General features: G+C 40.1%; 1 protein-coding gene across 1 annotated transcript in view; it reads right to left on the minus strand.

Moving 5' to 3' along the window:
• Positions 1-18,588, minus strand: part of DNAH10 (dynein axonemal heavy chain 10) — a 5,879,077-nt gene that overhangs the window by 2,334,394 nt on the left and 3,526,095 nt on the right. The window contains exon 44 of the mRNA XM_044069759.1: positions 18,134-18,350. Coding sequence (XP_043925694.1) covers positions 18,134-18,350 — 217 coding nt within the window. The remainder of the gene's footprint in view (positions 1-18,133; positions 18,351-18,588) is intronic.

The raw sequence follows: 18,588 nt of genomic DNA on the forward strand, positions 1-18,588 counted from the left end.
GTTGCAAAAAGGTCGCAGCAAGGTTGACCCCATCTGTGGAAAATTTTTTCCGCTACTGACGGATTGAGAGACCACTCGTGAGGCATAAGAATTGCTCTGCTTAGCCTGTCCGCTATGACACTGGATTTCCCGGGGATGTGCATTGCTATCAGAAACTGTTGAGAGGAGATCGCCTACTGCCAAAGTCTGAGTGCTTCTCGACATAAGGGATAGGACCTGGTTCCGCCCTGCTTGTTGATGTACCAGACTACCGACATATTGTCTGTCTGAACTGCAATAGTCCCAGTACGTAGAGAGTCCTGTAGAGCTCGCAGGTGGTACTCTAGGGGTTGCCAAGTGCCCTGGACAGTCCTGCCCTGAAAATGACCCCCCACCCGATCAGGGAGGCATCCGTCGTTACTGTGGTAACCGGAGGAGGAAGGACAAACGGTCTGCCCTGAAAAAGTTGAGGGGAAACCATCCACCAAGAGAGATGGTCTTTGCATGATTGGGTAATTATTATGTTCTGAGACATCGGGAGCTGTTGGAAGGACCATTGGGTAAAAAGCATCCACTGAAGAATCCGCATGTGAAATCGAGCCAGGGGAAGTAATGCGACTGCTGCTGCCATGAGACCCAAGATTTTCAGTACAAATCTGGCCTGAATTCTTTTGCACTGTAGTAATGTTTGAACATGTCGGCGTATGTCTAATACTCTTTCTAATGGAAGTTTTGCCGACAGTTCTTTTGTATTTAGAATGGCACCTATAAATGTTATAGGTTGACAAGGTGACAATGCAGACTTTTCGTAGTTTATGGAGATACCTAGCTCGGAGCAAGTTTGTATGGTATAATCCCTGGCTCAGATTAGCTGATGCCTGGTGGAAGCAGTTAGGAGCCAGTCGTCTAAATATGGAAACACCTGGAATCCTCGCCGTCTCAGGTGAGCCGTAACCACTGCCATGCATTTGGCGAGCACCCTGGGGGTTGTGGTGAGACCAAAGGGCAGGGCTCTGAATTAATAGTGACTGGCTCCCAGCTGGAAGCGGAGAACCCTTCTGGACCGTCTGTCCATTTTGATATGGTAGTACGCATCCTGAAGGTCTATAGAGCACATCCAATTATCCTGACCCAAAAAGGGTAGAATGGACTGAAGCGTGACCATCCGGAACTTTGTTCTTTGAACAGATTTGTTTAACCTGCTGAGATCCAAAATGGGTCTCCAGTCCCATCTTTTTTGGTACCAAAAAGAACTTGGAGTAAATCCCGGATCCTTGCTGGTCTGCTGGGACTGGCTGGATGGCTCTTTTTTCTAGCAGTTTTGAAATTTCTAGAACTGCTTGTTCCTTTAGACCAGGTGGAACATCTGGAAGGGACTTGTTTGTTTGTACAGGGGTGTGGACAAAGGGGATTTTGTAACCCTTGGATATGATCGACTGTACCCATTTGTCTTGTGTGAGGAGTCGCCAGGCTTCTGGGTACAGTGACAATATTCCCCCGACTGCCTCCAAAGGTGGACAGTCGGGCAGTCCCTCAGGGGAGCTGAAAGGGTTTGTCAGAAAAGGATTCCCTGCTACCCTGATTTTGCGGACCCCCTCTGCCCCTCGGGCGGCGTCTATTGTTGTTCCCTCCTCTGCCTCTGGAGGGAAACTCGCCACGTGTGTCAGGCACGACTCCCTGGGGTTTGCGAAACCACATTTTTTCATTCTTCTGACCTTTAGGGTATGGTCTAGAGGGAGTAGAAATATGGACTCCCACGGCAGAGAGAGTCTTGCCTTCCTGCTCACACCTGGTAAGTGTATCCTTCACCCGTGGTCCAAACAAAGCCGAACCATCAAAGGGGGTATTGGTGAAGGATGCCTTAAAGGGGTCAGCAAAGTTACATAATCGCATCCAGGCATGTCTTCTCAAAGCCACGCCTGTGCCTGCGGCCCTACTAGCCCCATCGGCTGCATAAGAAATGAGCCGCATGGAGGAGTTAACTATAGAGTTAAGGGTTGCCAGCTGGGAGTTAATCTTTTCCTGAGACCCCGCAGCAGATGGATCCTGAAGGGTATCACCCAGTTCCTTAAGGAGATCCCTTTGAAGGCGGGTGAAATGGCACAGATAGTTCAGCGACCGCATGGAAAAAGTCGCTGAAGAAAACATCCGCTTCCCGTACCTGTCCATTGTCCTAGATTCTTTATTAGGTGGATGGACAGGCACAGAAAGGTCAGCCAGCTCCTTCTTAGTGGCTGCTGCAACCACCATGGCATCAACAGGGACACCCTTCGTAAGAAACTGTTTATCGGAGGGGGCTGTGATGAATTTTGTGGGCCTGCGGGGAGTTGGTTCCACTGTGTCCGGGGCCGTCCACGCCTTCTGAGCCACCACTTCCATGAGTGGGTTGAAAGGCGGAGATGCCCAGGCGGTGGAAGGGTGAGAACCAAATGCGTCCAGGTACACCGACTCGTCCTCGGAAGAGTTAAGGGCAGTCCAGTTCCCCCTCTGCCTTAGGATCACAAGGATGTCTGAAAAGGATACATCCTCAGAGGGGGACCTTGGGGACCCTTCCGAATCCTCCAGGTCGGTGTCCGAGGTGACTGACTCGGGAGTCAACATGTTTCCTCTTACATTTTCTCTTCCAAGGGGGCTCCTCTGAATGATCAGGGGAGGCCTCGGAAGAGGAAGATACCCCCAATGGAGCTACCTGGAGTGCCTGTTCTCCACGCTTGGGGTCAGGAGGGTGGACAGAGACCGACGCAGGCACCATGGGGGGAGGAGCTGAAGGGGTCGATCGTGGAGCTGACACTGGAGTCAGCACGCTCCTCATGACCGCAAAGGCTCCCCTATCAGGCAGAGAAGATGGTCCCTGCTCTGAAGAGACGTGAACCCCTTCTGGCACCAAGAGGGACGGCTCTGAGGCCGATGTCGGGGCCGAGCTCACCTGCGCCAAGGCCCCGAGAGGGAGAACGGGGTCGGACAAGGGTCCAATGCCACTCGCCCCCTCGGAGCCAACGAAGGAGTCTTGGTGCCCGGATCCCTCCAAGGACAGAACCAATGAAGAGATCGGCGCCAACGAGGGAGCCAAAAGGTGTGGTATCAGCTCCGACGTTCTGACGATTCGAGCCCCAACGAGCTCCAGCTCTGAACACACTGGTAGGGTCGGAGGAGGAATAGTTGAAGCAACAGGGATAGCCACAGCCTGTTGAGGAGGGCTAGTTAACATTTTGGCCAGTGCCTGCGACTTTAGGAGCCTACTGACCACCCTCTCTAAGTCATGATCCGATAACCTGGAGGACCGAGAGGAATGGGATCTATGGCTCCGCTCTGACTGTAGTAATGGGGACCTGGGAGCCGAGCGAACGGACTCTAAGGAGGGAGACCTCGAATGCTTTAAACTCAGAGAAGGCTCCAATAGTAGAGTCGGAGCCGACTGAGGCCTTGAAGTGTCGGTTCCGGCCGGAACCTACGAGGAAGCAGAAGCTCCGCTCGGCATCGGCTCTGAACAGGGAGCCAACAGTTTGGCGGGCTTTAAGGATTTCCCCGACGAAGGCTTGGCCGGGGATCCTTCTGGCTTCAACAAGCCCCTCAAAATGAGCTTATTCCTATGCTCCTGCAGGACTCTCAGACTGAAGGCATGACAGACCGAACAAGAGTCCTGCAGGTGTAGGGGGCCCAAACAATAAACACAGCACGAGTCACACTTCTTGAAACCGGAAACCTTGGTATCTTTAGATATTACAAGGAGATACCAAGGAAAAAATTTAACTAGTGCCCTAAAACAGTAAACACACACACACGCACTAGATAAGAATAAGGATCACAAAAAAAACACTATAACTAACAGTTACACTAACAACAATTATCTATGTATATATATAATACAATATATATACAAGTATAGAAGGGCCTAACACTACCCTAAACAGGAAAGGGGGGGGGACTCTGTAATGACAGGAAATAAAGTTTTTTTTAAGTGGGATCTAAAGGGGATACAAGATTAGATTAAACTAATAGCAAACTATCTAAAAATTTTAACAATCCTGACTATAGAAGTAATAAAAGAATTATACGACCTGGAGCCGGTAAAAAAACGCAACCTCGTAGCTGAAGCGGCAAACAAGATCTGGGTATCTGACGCCTAGCATTGTGGAATAAGGGGAGGCCTGAAGCCGGTAAATAGCTCTCGAGCTTTAGTAAAAGAACAAGTCGGAGCCGATGTTCGGCTCCGAACCCATCCAGCAAGAATGAAGGCGAGATAGACAACTTATCATAAGACAGTTCCACATGCTTATATAAGGAAAAAGTCAGAAGAATTGATTGCAATCATCCATTAATTGTTTAAGCAATTAAGCAAATCAACTTAACTCATTTAGGCCAAGAACTAAATAGTGCACCTAGCCTAATAATCCATCCTGACTCTTTTTTATTTAAAATAGAATGCCATCCTGATTTACATGTTTTGTTACATTCAATTCTGTCAATTATAGTAAATGTAAACTTAGTAGTTTTGTGTTTCAAAGTATGTTTATATAGTGCATTGGATAACCTATTATTCTTGATATCACTTAGATGTTCACTAATTCTGAATCTGAAAGGTCTTGATGTTTGCCCTACGTAAAACACAGAGCAAAAACACGTAGCTAAATAGATTACCCAATCGCTACTACAGTTCCCAAAACATCTGATGTCATAAACTCTGGATGTATTTTTACTGGTAAACTCTTTTGTTTTGACTATATGTTTACAAGCACGGCAATGACCACAGGCTATACAGCCTGACAATCTGTCTCCAAACAAAGTGGTTTGTTGTTTGGTCGGCTCAATATGATGTTTGTAGTGTGTAAAATGTGAGTTGATGGTTCTACCTCCCAGATATGAAAATGAACAACGAGGTGCAAGACAATTGCCTAGTTTTTCATGGGCCAACAAAATATCCCAATGATTGTTTATAATGTCCCTAAACCAGTTCGTATTACATCCAAAAGTAGTTATTAGCCTGATGGGTTGTGAGGTTTGTTTTTTAGAAATGATTTGGTCCCTATATTGCAATAGCTGACTTCTGTCCTGTTGATCAACAAAACTTCGTGCCTGATTCAAAGATTCTGCCTGATAACCTCTGTTGAGAAATCTTTGGGTAAGATAATATTGGCAGGGCCTGTGAGATTGTTCAGAGGAACAAATCCGTTTAATACGTAGATATTGGGATTTAGTAATATTTCGGATGATGTGGTGTGGGTGATGGCAAGAAGCATGTAATAAGGTGTTATACTGTAGAAACTTACTATATACCTGTGTTTCCAATGTGTGATCCATCTGTCTGGTAATGGAGACATCCAAAAAGGTGATATTATGATGTTCAATATTAAGTGTGAATTGGATCCCCCATTTGTTTTCATTGAGATATTCTATAAACTCCTTGGCATAAAGCATATCTCTCCACAACACCATCCAACAATCGTCCAGATAGCATCACCAAATATCTAGCTGATCCAAGAATATATTATGATTTTCATCATATATCAGTTGTTCCTCCAGATATCCCATGAAAAGGTTGGCATAGATGGGAGCAAAGGATGCTCCCATCGCCGTACCTTGGACCTGCCAATGACACCTCCCATTAAGATAGAAAACGTTTTTGGACAACACATGATCCGTCAAACAAACTAGTAGTGCACTGAAACCAGGAGTGTATAAGTCTGATCTATCCAGCCAGTACTTGATAGCCTCTAGTCCTACCCAATGTGGAATGCTGGTGTACAATGAGGTGATGTCTAGTGTACATAGATACCAACTTGGTTCTAATTGTGTGTCCTGGATGATATTAAGAAATTGTGTGGTGTCTTTAATTCTAGACCTAGCCAGAGGTAGCAAAGGCTGTAAATATTCAGTTAAAAAAGCTGATAAAGGTTCTGTTAAAGAACCCCTGCCAGATACTATCAGTCGTCCCAGAGGATTAGTAGAATGTTTATGTATCTTAGGCAATAAATAAAGGTACTGTGGTTGGGGATCAGAAACCTTAAGTTGTTTACAAGCTTTTTGACAAATAATGCCTTCTTTCATGGCTAGGTCTAGAAAAGAGACAATTTCTTTCCTAAAATTGGGAGTTGGATCTATGACCATCTGTATGTAAGAACGGACGTCTGATAACTGTTTCACTGCCTCGGCCTGATACATATTCCAGTCCATGACAACTACCGCCCCTCCCTTGTCTGCTGGCAGAATGACTAAATCATATTTCTTGCTAAGATTTTGTAGGGATAATTGTTCAGGTCTGGATAAATTATGCTTCATACAGTGTGTTTCATGATGAAAATGAAGATCTTTGAGTACACACTCCTTGAACACTGTGACACGTTTGTCCATGGGATGCATAACACTAGATTTCCCAAATCAAAAATAAGTAGGTCTTTGAGTACCTTGTGTATCAGAAAAAAATATTTTTAAGTTAAGTAATCTGCAGAAATAATTGACATCGTTGACACGGGTATGTTCAGGAACCAAAAAAGACGGTACAAAGTTGAGACCCTTATTAAGCAATTTTATTTCAGCTTCCGACAAATTATAGGAGGAGATGTTGTACACATTATCAGTGTTCAATGAGATGTTATCTTCTCTAATAACTGTTGAATGTTGTGTATGCCTTCTGTGTTTCCTACCCCCCTCCTATGTTTTTTATACCTAAAGGGTCTCTGTTTCGTTTCCTCTTGGCTGCTGGAGATTCTTGGGTGGATAGAGAATCTAAATCAGTAATAGAGGATGAATCATCCCCTGATGTCCCACTATAGCCCTGTTCTTTATTTCTTAATATAGATTGTGGTCTTTTCTTCCTATTGGTTACCTTGGTACCAGAACCATAAAATCGTACATTTCTTGTGTCACAAAGGCCTTTCCCCTTATCGTAATCCATAGTATCTCTCTGAAATTTTTGTGTTTTTTTCTTAATCAGCTGTTCCTCTAATAATGATAAATCTTTAGCCAAATTGTTCAAATGTTTGCTAAAAAAAAAGGCTCTGCCTCATAGACCTTAACCTCTTCACAATTGGCAGTAACCTCTAATATGCATTGATTAATTGCTCTTTCATAAGATTCAGTTAGGGCATCAAAAAACAGCATGGATGCTTTATGCTGTGCTTGAGTCCAGTCAAGACCTAGTTGGTCATCTATCTGGTTCACCAAAGTTTGAATCTGGGCTCTTAGGCCTCTTGGTGTGATATCCTTTAGCTTATAAGCTTTCAATAATTTGAGGTGCCATATATTGGACCTAAGCGTCCTCATATTTTTTTGTCATTTTCTGAAATAGGATACCACAAAAACTGTACGGATCCTCCCTTCCTACAATGGAATTTGTTGAACTGGGTTGTGCTAAACCAAAAATTTCTAAATTGCCACGGTCTGCTGACAGTTCTTCCAATAACTTGGTGAGATCCATGTCTAAACATATTCCTAATCATTAAGTGGATAACAAAATATCCTAAAACGGGGCTTTCTAAATCAATATACTATAATCAATGGTATATAAAAAAATCAGTTAGTGTAAATACTTATTAAAGGTTGTCAAACCACTCTAAAAATTGTTTCAATATCCAAACCAAAAAAAGAGAAAAAAAAAACAATATATATTGTTAGAAATATTACTAAGTAGAATACAGTTATAAGGTCCACACATAGAGATCAGGCATGACTAAAGGACCACATCCTAAGCCACTCAATTATAAACAGTGATTGGTAGATGAATGCAGTCAAAAGAGGCTATGAATGGCCTATCAGTATATTAGCCCAACATCAACAACAACAATAAGTTGTATACGGATGACTGACCTTCGTCTCTGCCACCCAATAATATATGTTTGTTGACTGTTGATATAGAGCTCCAAGGTATCATAAAGTAAACAATCAGAATAGAATAATACCTTGTCTACTTATGATGCAGAGGACTCCATTCCATCTGCTTCCCCTCCTGAGCATTTTTCTTTTGGGGAACCTTACAAACTCTAAGGGAGCATTTCCACAGGGAAAGCCAGTTTTTTCTGATTCAATAAAGAGGCTTGGGGATTTCCTTCTCCTAACTCAGCATAGGCCTTTAGCTATTCCTCCTGTACTGGACATTGTTGATGCTTTTTCGGAATCTAGTTTGGCCCCTGATTCCCTGCCTCCTGCTCCCAGAAAACCTGACAGATACTACAGGGTCCACGAGTCCCACAAGTTCCTTTTTAAAAATCCTATTGCAGATCCAGAGACTATTTCACAGTGGCCCAAGGGCAATAAGGCTTCTACTGCTAAAAATCCTATCCCTTCTGATAGAGACTCCAGGGCGTTGGATAGATGGGGTAAGAAGGTTTACACTTCTGCAACCTTGGCCATTAGGGCTTTAAACTGCCAGTTTCATATGTTAAAGTATCAGCAATATGTTATTGGACTGCTTAAACAGAAAATGATATGCCAACAGCCTAGTATCTACCTATGAACCTATAATACACCTTGGGGATCACGTCTGTGTCTTTGCTCAACAGTGGCAAAGGAAAATAACTTTCTTAGGTGGTGTAAGCCAGAGAACCTTGTTGGCTGGGCTTACATAGGCCCTTGGGCCGATAGCCTAGTATCTACCTATGAACCTATATGATTGATGTATATAGATATATGACAAACAGTAAAGGACGGCCGACAATTATCTCTGCCACCTATCCAACACCCTTGAAGCCTAAATTATCACACTCAATACAGAGGTACACTATTTTGGAAAAGAGGACTGACCTTTCATCTCCATCCCCACAAATCACAAATAAATGTGCCCCAATTTTAGATAAAGAAGTATCACATATATAGATTTGCCCAATGTCTACATGATATATCACAAGTATCACCCTATGACCAAAATACTTGAATATTCCCAAGGTATTGTCCAAGTCCTGGTGAAGGACTGTATAGTCAGCAATTACTGTAAAAGTTATATGCAATTGTTGTAGATATAAACGGCAACAGACACCCTGGTGAACCACAACATGATATCTTTTTGTTATTGGTATAAAAACGTCTTTTTTTGGATCGCCATTCAATTTAACCATTTGAAAGATTATTTAAACTATATGTGTTAAGCAAAGTGCATGCTCGAGTTTACGTTTTGTTGCATCATATATATGATCCTATTGGTTCTCAAGGCAAGTTTGTTTTTTGTTGACATTAGCAATCTATATTTTTACAGGCAGGAATATATCCAAACAGTGGATGTTTTTGGGGCCCATGATGGATAGAGATCAACAATATTTGCCGATAAGCAGGCTTATGTGACTTTTTCACCAGTATTTCCTTTTTTAGGATGTTTTAGGTTTTTTCTTGGTTGTCATACGCGCTGTTGGGGCAATGCTATATTGATATAACAGTCGAATTGGTGACTTAGTTTATCATACTGTGGTTCACCAGGGTGTGTGTTGCCTTTTATATCTACGACAATTGCATATAACTTTTACAGTAATTGCTGACTATACAGTCCTTCACCAGGACCTGGACATTCCATTATATGTTTCAATTTCAAACCAAATATTTATTTTGGGAAACTTTTGGGGGGCTTATTTTTGGACTCTCTAAATACAGAATTTATAGGGTCTTCAATAGTTAGATTCAGGCTTTTATGCAAATTATTAATCTTAAAAGGAATATCTTGTTGTTTAACAGTTATTGGTGGATGCTTTTTTGGTTTTTCTCCAACAAAATACCTTGGGAATATTCAAGTAGTTTGGTCACAGGGTGATACCTGTGATATTATATCATATAGACATTTGGCATATCTATATATGTGATACTTCTTTATCTAAAATTGGGGCACATTTATTTCTGATTTGTGGGGACGGAGATGACAGGTCAGTCCTCTTTTCCAAAATAGTGTACCTCTGTATTGAGTGTGATAATAATCTGTTTTCACAGATATGATTAATCATTCCATCTTTTAGGCTTCAAGGGTGTTGGATATGTGGCAGAGACGATTGTCGGCTGTCCTTTACTGTTTGTCATATATCTATATACATCAATCATATACAAGGTATTATTCTATTCTGATTGTTTACTTTATGCTACCTTGGAGCTCTAGATCAACAGTCAACAAACATATATTATTGGGTGGCAGAGACGAAGGTCAGTCATTCGTATACAACTTATTGTTGTTGTTGATGTTAAGCTAATATAATGATAGGCCATTCATAGCCTCTTTTGACTTCATTCATCTACCAATCACTGTTTATAACTGAGTGGCTTAGGATGTGGTCCTTTAGTCACACCTGATCTCTATGTGTGGACCTTATAACTATATTCTACTTAATAATATTTCTAACAATATATATTGTTTTTTTCTCTTTTTTTCAGTTTGGATATTGAAACAATTTTTAGAGTGGTTTGATAACCTTTAATTAAAGTCTTTACACTAATTGATTTTTTATATACCATTGGTTATAGTATATTTATTTAGAAAGCCCCGTTTTAGGATATTTTGTTATCCACTTATTGATTAGGAATATGTTTAGACATGGATGGAGGGACTGTCAGCAGACCGTGACAATTTAGAAATTTTTGGTTTAGCACAACCTAATTCAACAAATTCCATTCTAGGAAGGGAAGACCCGGACAGTCTTTGTGGTATCTTATTTCAGAAAATGACAAAAAATATGAGGACACTTAGGTCCAATATATGGCATCTCAAATTATTCAAAGCTTATAAGCTAAAGGATATCACACCAAGAGGCCTAAGAGTTCGGATCCAACCTTTGGTGAACCAGATATATGACCAACTATCTCATGACTGGACCCAAGCAGAACATAAAGCATCCATGCTCTTTGTTGATGCCCTAACTGAATATTATGAAATAACAATGAATCAATGCATATTAGAGGTGACTGCCAATTGCGAAGAGGTTAAGCTCTATGAGGCAGAGCCCTTTTTTAGCAATCATTTGAACAATTTGGCTAAAGATTTATCATTATTAGAGGAACAACTGATTAAGAAAAAAAACGCAAAAATTTCAGAGAGATACTATGGATTATGATAAGGGAAAGCCCTTTGTGATACAAAAAAATGTACGCTTTTATGGTTCTGGTCCCTAGGTAACCAATAGGAAGAAAAGATCACAATCTATATTAAGAAATAAAGAAAAGGGCTATAGTGGGACATCAGGGAATGATTCATCCTCTACTACTAATTTAGATTCTCTATCCACCCAAGAATCTCTAGCGGCCAAGAGGAAACCAATCAGAGACCATTTAGGCGTAAGAAACATAGGGGGGGGGGCAGGAAACACTGAAGGCAAACACAACACTCAACAGTTATTACAGAAGATAACATCTCATTGAGCACTGATAATGTGCACAACATCTCCTCCTATAATTCTACTAATCCTCCAGGACGACCGATAGTATCTGGCAGGGGTTCTTTAACAGAACCTTTATCAGCTTTTTTTAACTGAATATTTACAGCCTTTGCTACCTCTAGTTAGGTCTAGAATTAAAGACACCACACGATTTCTTAATATCATCCAGGACACACAATTAGAACCAAGTTGGTATCTATGTACACTAGACGTCACCTCGTTGTACACTAGAATTCCACATTGGGCAGGACTAGGAGCTATCAAAAACTGGCTGGATAGATCAGACTTATACACTCCCGGTTTCAATGCACTACTAGTTAGTTTGACAGAACATGTGTTGTCCAAAAATGTTTTCTATTTTAATGGGATGTGTCATTGGCAGGTCCAAGGTATGGTGATGGGAGCATCCTTTGCTCCCATCTATGCCGACCTTTTCATGGGGTATCTGGAGGAACAATTGATATATGATGACAATCATAGTATATTCCTGGACCAGATAAATATTTGGAGATGCTTTCTGGATGATTGTTGGATGGTGTGGCGGAGTGATGTGCTGTATGCCATGGAGTTTATAGAATATCTCAATGAAAACAAATGGGGGATCCAATTCACACTTAATATTGAACATCATAATATCACCTTTTCGGATGTCTCCATTACCAGACAGCTGGATCACACATTGAAAACACAGGTATATAGAAAGTTTCCACAGTATAACACCTTATTACATGCTTTAAGCCATTACCCATGCCACATCATCCGAGATATTCCCAAATCCCAATATCTAAGCATTAAACAGATTTTTTCCTCTGAACAATCTCACAGGCCCTGCCAATATGATCTTACCCAAAGATTTCTCAACAGAGGTTATCAGGCAGAATCTTTGAATCAGGCACGAAGTTTTGTTGATCAACAGGACAGAAGTCAGCTATTGCAATATAGGGACCAAATCATTTCTAAAAAACAAACCTCACAACCCACCAGGCTAGTAACTACTTCTGGATGTAATACGAATTGGTTTAAGGACATTAACAACAATCATTGGGATATTTTGTTGGCTCATGAAAAAATAGGCAATTGTCTTACACCTCATTGTTCATTTTCATATCGGAGAGGTAGAATCATCAACTCACATTTTACACACTACAAACATCATATTGAGCCGACCAAACAACAAACCACTTTGTTTGGAGACAGATTGTCAGGCTAAACAGCCTGTGGTCATTGTCATGCTTGTAAACATATAGTCAAAACAAAAGAGTTTACCAGTAAAAATACATCCAGAGTTTATGACATCAGATGTTTTGGGAACTGTAGTAGCGAATGGGTAATCTATTTAGCTACCTGTTTTTGCTCTGTGTTTTATGTAGGGCAAACATCAAGACCTTTCATATTCAGAATTTGTGAACATCTAAGTGACATCAAGAATAATAGGCTATCCAATGCACTATATAAACATACTTTGAAACACAAAACTGCTAAGTTTACCTTTATTATAATTGACAGAATTGAATGTAACAAAACATGTAAATCAGGATGTCATTCTATTTTAAATCAAAAAGAGTCAGGATGGATTATTAGGCTAGGTACACTATTTAGTCCTGGCCTGAATGAGTTAAATTAATTTGCTTAATTGCTTAAACATTTAATGGATGGTTGCAATCAATTCTTCTGACTTTTTCTTTGTATAAGCATGTGGAACTGTCCATTCATATCAATGCACTGAAGAAGGCTATTATTCAGCTGAAACCGGTTTGCTGCTTATGGATATTTTGGGTTTGCCCTAATAAATATATTTAAAGATTCATTTTGCAACTTCTCCTGGTGCTGGATCTTTTCTTTTGGATTTTCCATTATAGATTCATGAGGGGAATAAAAGTGCCTCCTTCTGTACTTCCTCTTCCAGGGTACTTCCTTGGTGGGATGCTCAGGGGAAGTATCAGAAGAGAGAGTAATGTCCTGCTGGGTGGTCTGGAGGGTATAGACTGGCTGTCCTTGTGGAATTGAATGTCAAGGCTCTTGGCACAAACACACATGGGACATAGAAGGTAGATCTGATGGGGGAGAGACCCTCTGTCCTGCCAAAGAAGAGAACACTCTCTCCACTACCTTGAAGACAAATTGTCCTGGGGAGAAGGAAGATGATGGCACTGAGAAGCCATGCTTCTGTCCCACAGGCTCTGTCTGCCACAAAGGCAACCCAACCAAGGCAGAGGCCAGAGCCAAGCTGTCCAGGGACAAAGCTCCAAGGGCAAAGATGGCTCCAAAAAATTCAGAGTCGACTCCAACACTTCGAATCTGATCGGTATGCTACTGCTCTGAACTCATCTGAGTCAGTGCACTCAAAGAAACCTTAGGATACAAGGTCACCAGTACTCTCAGATCTGAACTAGATGGTCTCAGCAGACTTGGATCCAAGGACTCCAAAATGAACTGTTGGATCAGAGAAGGAGCCCATAACACATATCAAGTCATTGTAGAGCATGGGGAAGTTCCCTTATCACTGATAGGATTTTACAGTGATACAAACAAGGCACGGAAGAAGAATAACTGCTTAGACTCACCATCACCCCTCAAATGTATGCTGAGCTGTACAAAGTATGAAGCCAAAAGTCATCCAAATGAGTAGTATCAGCTGTGACAGACCTGAAAGTCGCAGTCCAAAAACTGCAAGTAGGACTCTGTGGCATCCAACTCCTACTAAGGGTCGACTACAACCTGTTGCAAACTGAAAAGAAAGGGCAAGGTACTGACGATTGTGTATGCTTATGAGAAAACACTGTGTGGTCAAACAATATATCATAAAAAAAGTGAAAACAGCACTTTCCTAGCCCACCATAAAACATTATAATGACAGTAAATCCCAGTGGCATAAATAAGAACCACAGATGCACTACTATGATCACTTTAAAGTATGTGATGTAATTCACCATTTTAACGCTAACTAAAATAATTACCCTGTAAATAAGATCCACAGATGCATCACTATGATCACTTCAAAGTAGGTGATGTAATTCATTGTTTTAACTGTAAGAAAACCAGTAATGACCATGTGTATTGCATGTTGATTGCAGTCAGTCAACACAGCCGTGCGTTACCATTTCATAGCATTTGGAATCTGGTTGCGATAACATGCAAGTACCATTTTTTCTTTAAAGTATGTTTTCTAGAGAGCACTGGTGGAAGATATCAGTTAAGACATTTTCTCTGACTCCAATAAAATAGCAGAATCAGAAGATTTTATATAGGTATTTGTGAGACTGAGGTAATTTATAAAATCTGTCTTAGCTTCTTAGGGGTAGGGAGTTGGGAATCTGAAGCAGGAGAATCTGACAAAGGTATCCTCTGGGGGTTCCAAGACTGGTGGTATAGCTGAGGGTTTAGGCACCTCCAAGTTTAGGAGGTCATAGTACCTTTTTTTTTTTTGTGAATCAGATATCATCTTGCCATCTCATTTAAAATATTCCTTTCTCTTACAAATACTGTTTCCAAAGTTAAACTCTGCATACAAAGACTGAGAGAACAGGATTTCATCTACTTCTGATTCATAGGATTATAGGAAGTTACTAGGCTATTGGCCCTGAGGCCCTTATAAGCCTAGCCAAGAGTTTAGCCCATGTTTAGACAAGTCAGCACCCAATGCCCCTGTCCAGCAGGGACAAGGGTGGAATCCCAGGGATGTATTTTCTATTTCCTATCCAGTTATCCGTGCTGCACTTAAAAAGAGGTACAGAAGTACTCTGATTGACGTGGAGAGGAAGTCTATTCCACAGATGGAGGAGTCTCTGGGACACAAATCTGCCCTGCCAACAAATCCTATTGATGTCACAGACCAGGTTGAGGCCGTGCATGCAGGTTACTCGAGTAGAGCTTGATTTGCGGATGTGCAGCAATCCCATCAAGGTGGCGTCCGAGATTGCCTTGTATGTCAGGCGATTCAAAACTCAAGGGTGAGTACATTTGTGAAACATAATAAAAGTCCTCAGACTGAGTAAAAAGGGGGGTAGAAGCAGGAGGAGGAGTGGAAAACTAGGAACACAGAAAGTCCATAAACGCTTTAAACAACCCTTAGGAGAAATTAAACTATTCTTCTTTCGGGTTCCTTAGACAAGATGTAGTAGCAGGAGCAGAAATGTATTTTTTTGTCTTTTCTTAAGAGTTTCCAAAGAAATAGTATGTGGGGCAGATGTTGATGAATGCAGCTCCATAAGATTTCCTGAGATGTCTTTGCAAAACAACAGTTGTGGGATTTCCCCTATTCTGTCCCAGAGAATCAAACATGGTTCCTCCTTCATGTTTGACTCAGCTGTCCAGCTGTTCTGTTTGGACTTATTCAGGCCCTGCACCATGCTGACCTCTCAAGGAGTCCTAACAACAGGCACAGGTGTGACAATCAAATGGTCCGGTGGTTGATCAAGTGCCTCAGTGAAGACGTCAGACTTCTCTGAAGACTTGATGTCTTCCTTTGATTTTTTTAAATTATCTTTTTAGGCTGAATGGGGATGTCAGAAGCAGATAACTCAGAAGACATCTTGGCACAAGCCTATTTATTCTCAGTATTACATTTTAAAGAATTGAATCACTTTGGTCATAAAGACTGACAAATGAAGCAGTCTCATTAATCATGCTGAGGACCTAAACAGCAATATACTGAGTGTTTTTTTTTTTAATTTATATGGAATCTGATGACTGCAGTCACATTTTCTCATTTTTCCTGACATGAAAATTATAGTTTCTTACAACAATTCAATAAAAAGGGGGAATGGTCCCCAGCAAGGTACTTATCTGACAACAAATGTTTGTAGCTGGAACCAACCATACTGTAGACAGACTTAAAGTTTTTCGGTCTTAATTCATGGACTGGCAACAAGAAAGTTCTGAGGATTTTCACACATTTATGTTCCATTAGTATTAGCACGTAGTCTTATGCATAAGGTCACAGGTTGGATGCATGGCACGTGAGGAAAGTGCTTAAGCTTTTGTAGACCGGCTGGATATATTGTATCCTTGGCAGAGAGGAATACTATGGCAGTGATATTATGAAGATCATCTATCAATAATTATGAAAATCAATACAGAGTTACTTTACAGCACCAAAAATGTTCTTAGTTATGCAGCACTTCATCTTGCATGGTATTTTTTAAACTGATACCAATTATATTCTAGAGAAAACACTATATGTCAGTAAGTATTAAACTTTACAATTTGAATGGAATATAATTCCCAGATAAGTGCAAGCTTTATCTTTCACTTAAACAATATACCTTCTTCTCTGAAATACACAAATCATTACATACAACAGATTTTATATCTAGAAAACGAACAGGTTCTAACGTAATCATTCAAGCTTGTTTTATTCTTATCATTGTTAAGTACAGCTGATTATGGATCTCATCCTAATTGAAAGCTATTTAAGATTAGGCTGTAATCAGTTATTAAATTCTAAAGTAATGGCTGAACTTATAACACTGGAACGGACTGTACTGGTGATTCTGATAGCAGGTATCTTCTCACTCCAATTAATCTAGACATTTAATGGACTGAAATGAACTGAAATTAAAGCAAAACATTAGGAGTACTCCTATCAATAAAGCATCCTTCATAAAAGAGAGATAGACAGCTAGTTATAAAATATTTTTTTTTAAATAAGCTAATGATGTTAGAAAGTAGCATATTAAAAATGTGACAATGCCATCAATTTCAGAAAACAAAATTTATAGATAGAATTAAGCATGTTCCGCATTTCCCTTTCAACTTGGCCAGAAGAAAGAATTTAGCCACTTATTCGGATCTGACTCAGTCACAAGTAGTAATAGAATTTAAGAATTCAAAAACCTGTCTGATCATCTGAATTCTAAATCTAAAACCAGTCTGATTTCCAAACCTAATTCTGACATCTTAGAACCTTCTAATTTTAAAGTGATAGCGCTTATAAATCAAATTATAAACTGCATAAAAATATATTAGATAATCTGAAAAGTATATCTTAATGGATTGCTTTATTGGAAACTGACACTTTTATATAGTATGTCAAAATCTACTCATAAACAACCAATTTCTGCACTCAATTATTTAGTCATATGTGACATTTTATGTTACTTCCCACCAGATTAACTTTAAAGATACAGCTTGAAGTGATAATACTTTAAGGCTTGCAAATTTCTATCTATATTAAAGAAATATTTCTCTGAATGGCAAAAAGTGTGCAATATTTCCCACATATTGCTATAGTGAGTGTGCACTGTGAGAAAAGGAAAAATTTACATTCAGATTTTAACAAACCTAGCTCTTCTTATGCCGTCATCATCATTAGTATTACTACAACACTAGTAACCTTCTTTAATCACTTATCTTCTTCACAACTTCAGATCCATTTACTCTTGCACATTTTGTACCTTGCTGGTTGTTTCTTTAACTACACTGTTTTTTTTTATTTTGATTCCCTTAGAAACACTCTACATAGCTGTTATTGATATCTTCTGTATGTCTTTTTTTAATATATTTTAGCACTGAGTGTTTTGATGCTGTTATTGTTAACAAATTTGACTTCTGGCTAGTGGGGGGGAGCAAGACAGACAACATCAAGGTGTTATGAATGTTACAGTTAGGATCTGAGCTTATATCCAGAAATATAGGCAACTCTCAAACTGATGCAAAAAAAGAGTCCTAACAAAAGTTCAATACAAAATCACATGTTCTAGCCTAATAAACAAGGATTCTTGGAGACTTAATAGTCTCATATCTAAATGTTATTTACTGCTTAGTGTACTGCATTCAGTTAACACTGAAGTTACATTAATACGTAAATAAAAGCTTACCTGGGAGTTCCCCTGGCCCAGCCAATGTTTTTTCTTCATTAGCCAAAGGCATAGAGGCAAGACGTTTGACGTACTCATCAAACTTCATTCTTCCTGTCTCCAGTAGTGAACTTCCCAGAGAACAATATAAGCATTCAAGGAAATAGCATTCAAGAACATTGGGATCTTCAACTTCTTTCTCCAATAAAGCATCCAACATCATAGCTAGCTGGGTTACCTATTATGCAATACAATTAAGTAATCTTTATAAATTTGAATTTATTTGTCTGAAATCAGATTTTTTAAATATCACCTATTTCACATCCTAGCGTAATATAAATCAAATTAAATAATGAAAAAAAATGCTGTAAGTACAGTACAACATCATGGTACTTCTGCCAAAGGCACAAAAGTAAATAAATACTACATATGGAAGACTCCAGTAATTTAGAACAATGATGCCTATTGCTTTACCT

This window comes from Protopterus annectens, chromosome 4.part0 (genome assembly GCF_019279795.1).
Source record: "Protopterus annectens isolate FY-2018-M chromosome 4.part0, PAN1.0, whole genome shotgun sequence".
Lineage (NCBI taxonomy): Eukaryota > Metazoa > Chordata > Ceratodontiformes > Protopteridae > Protopterus > Protopterus annectens.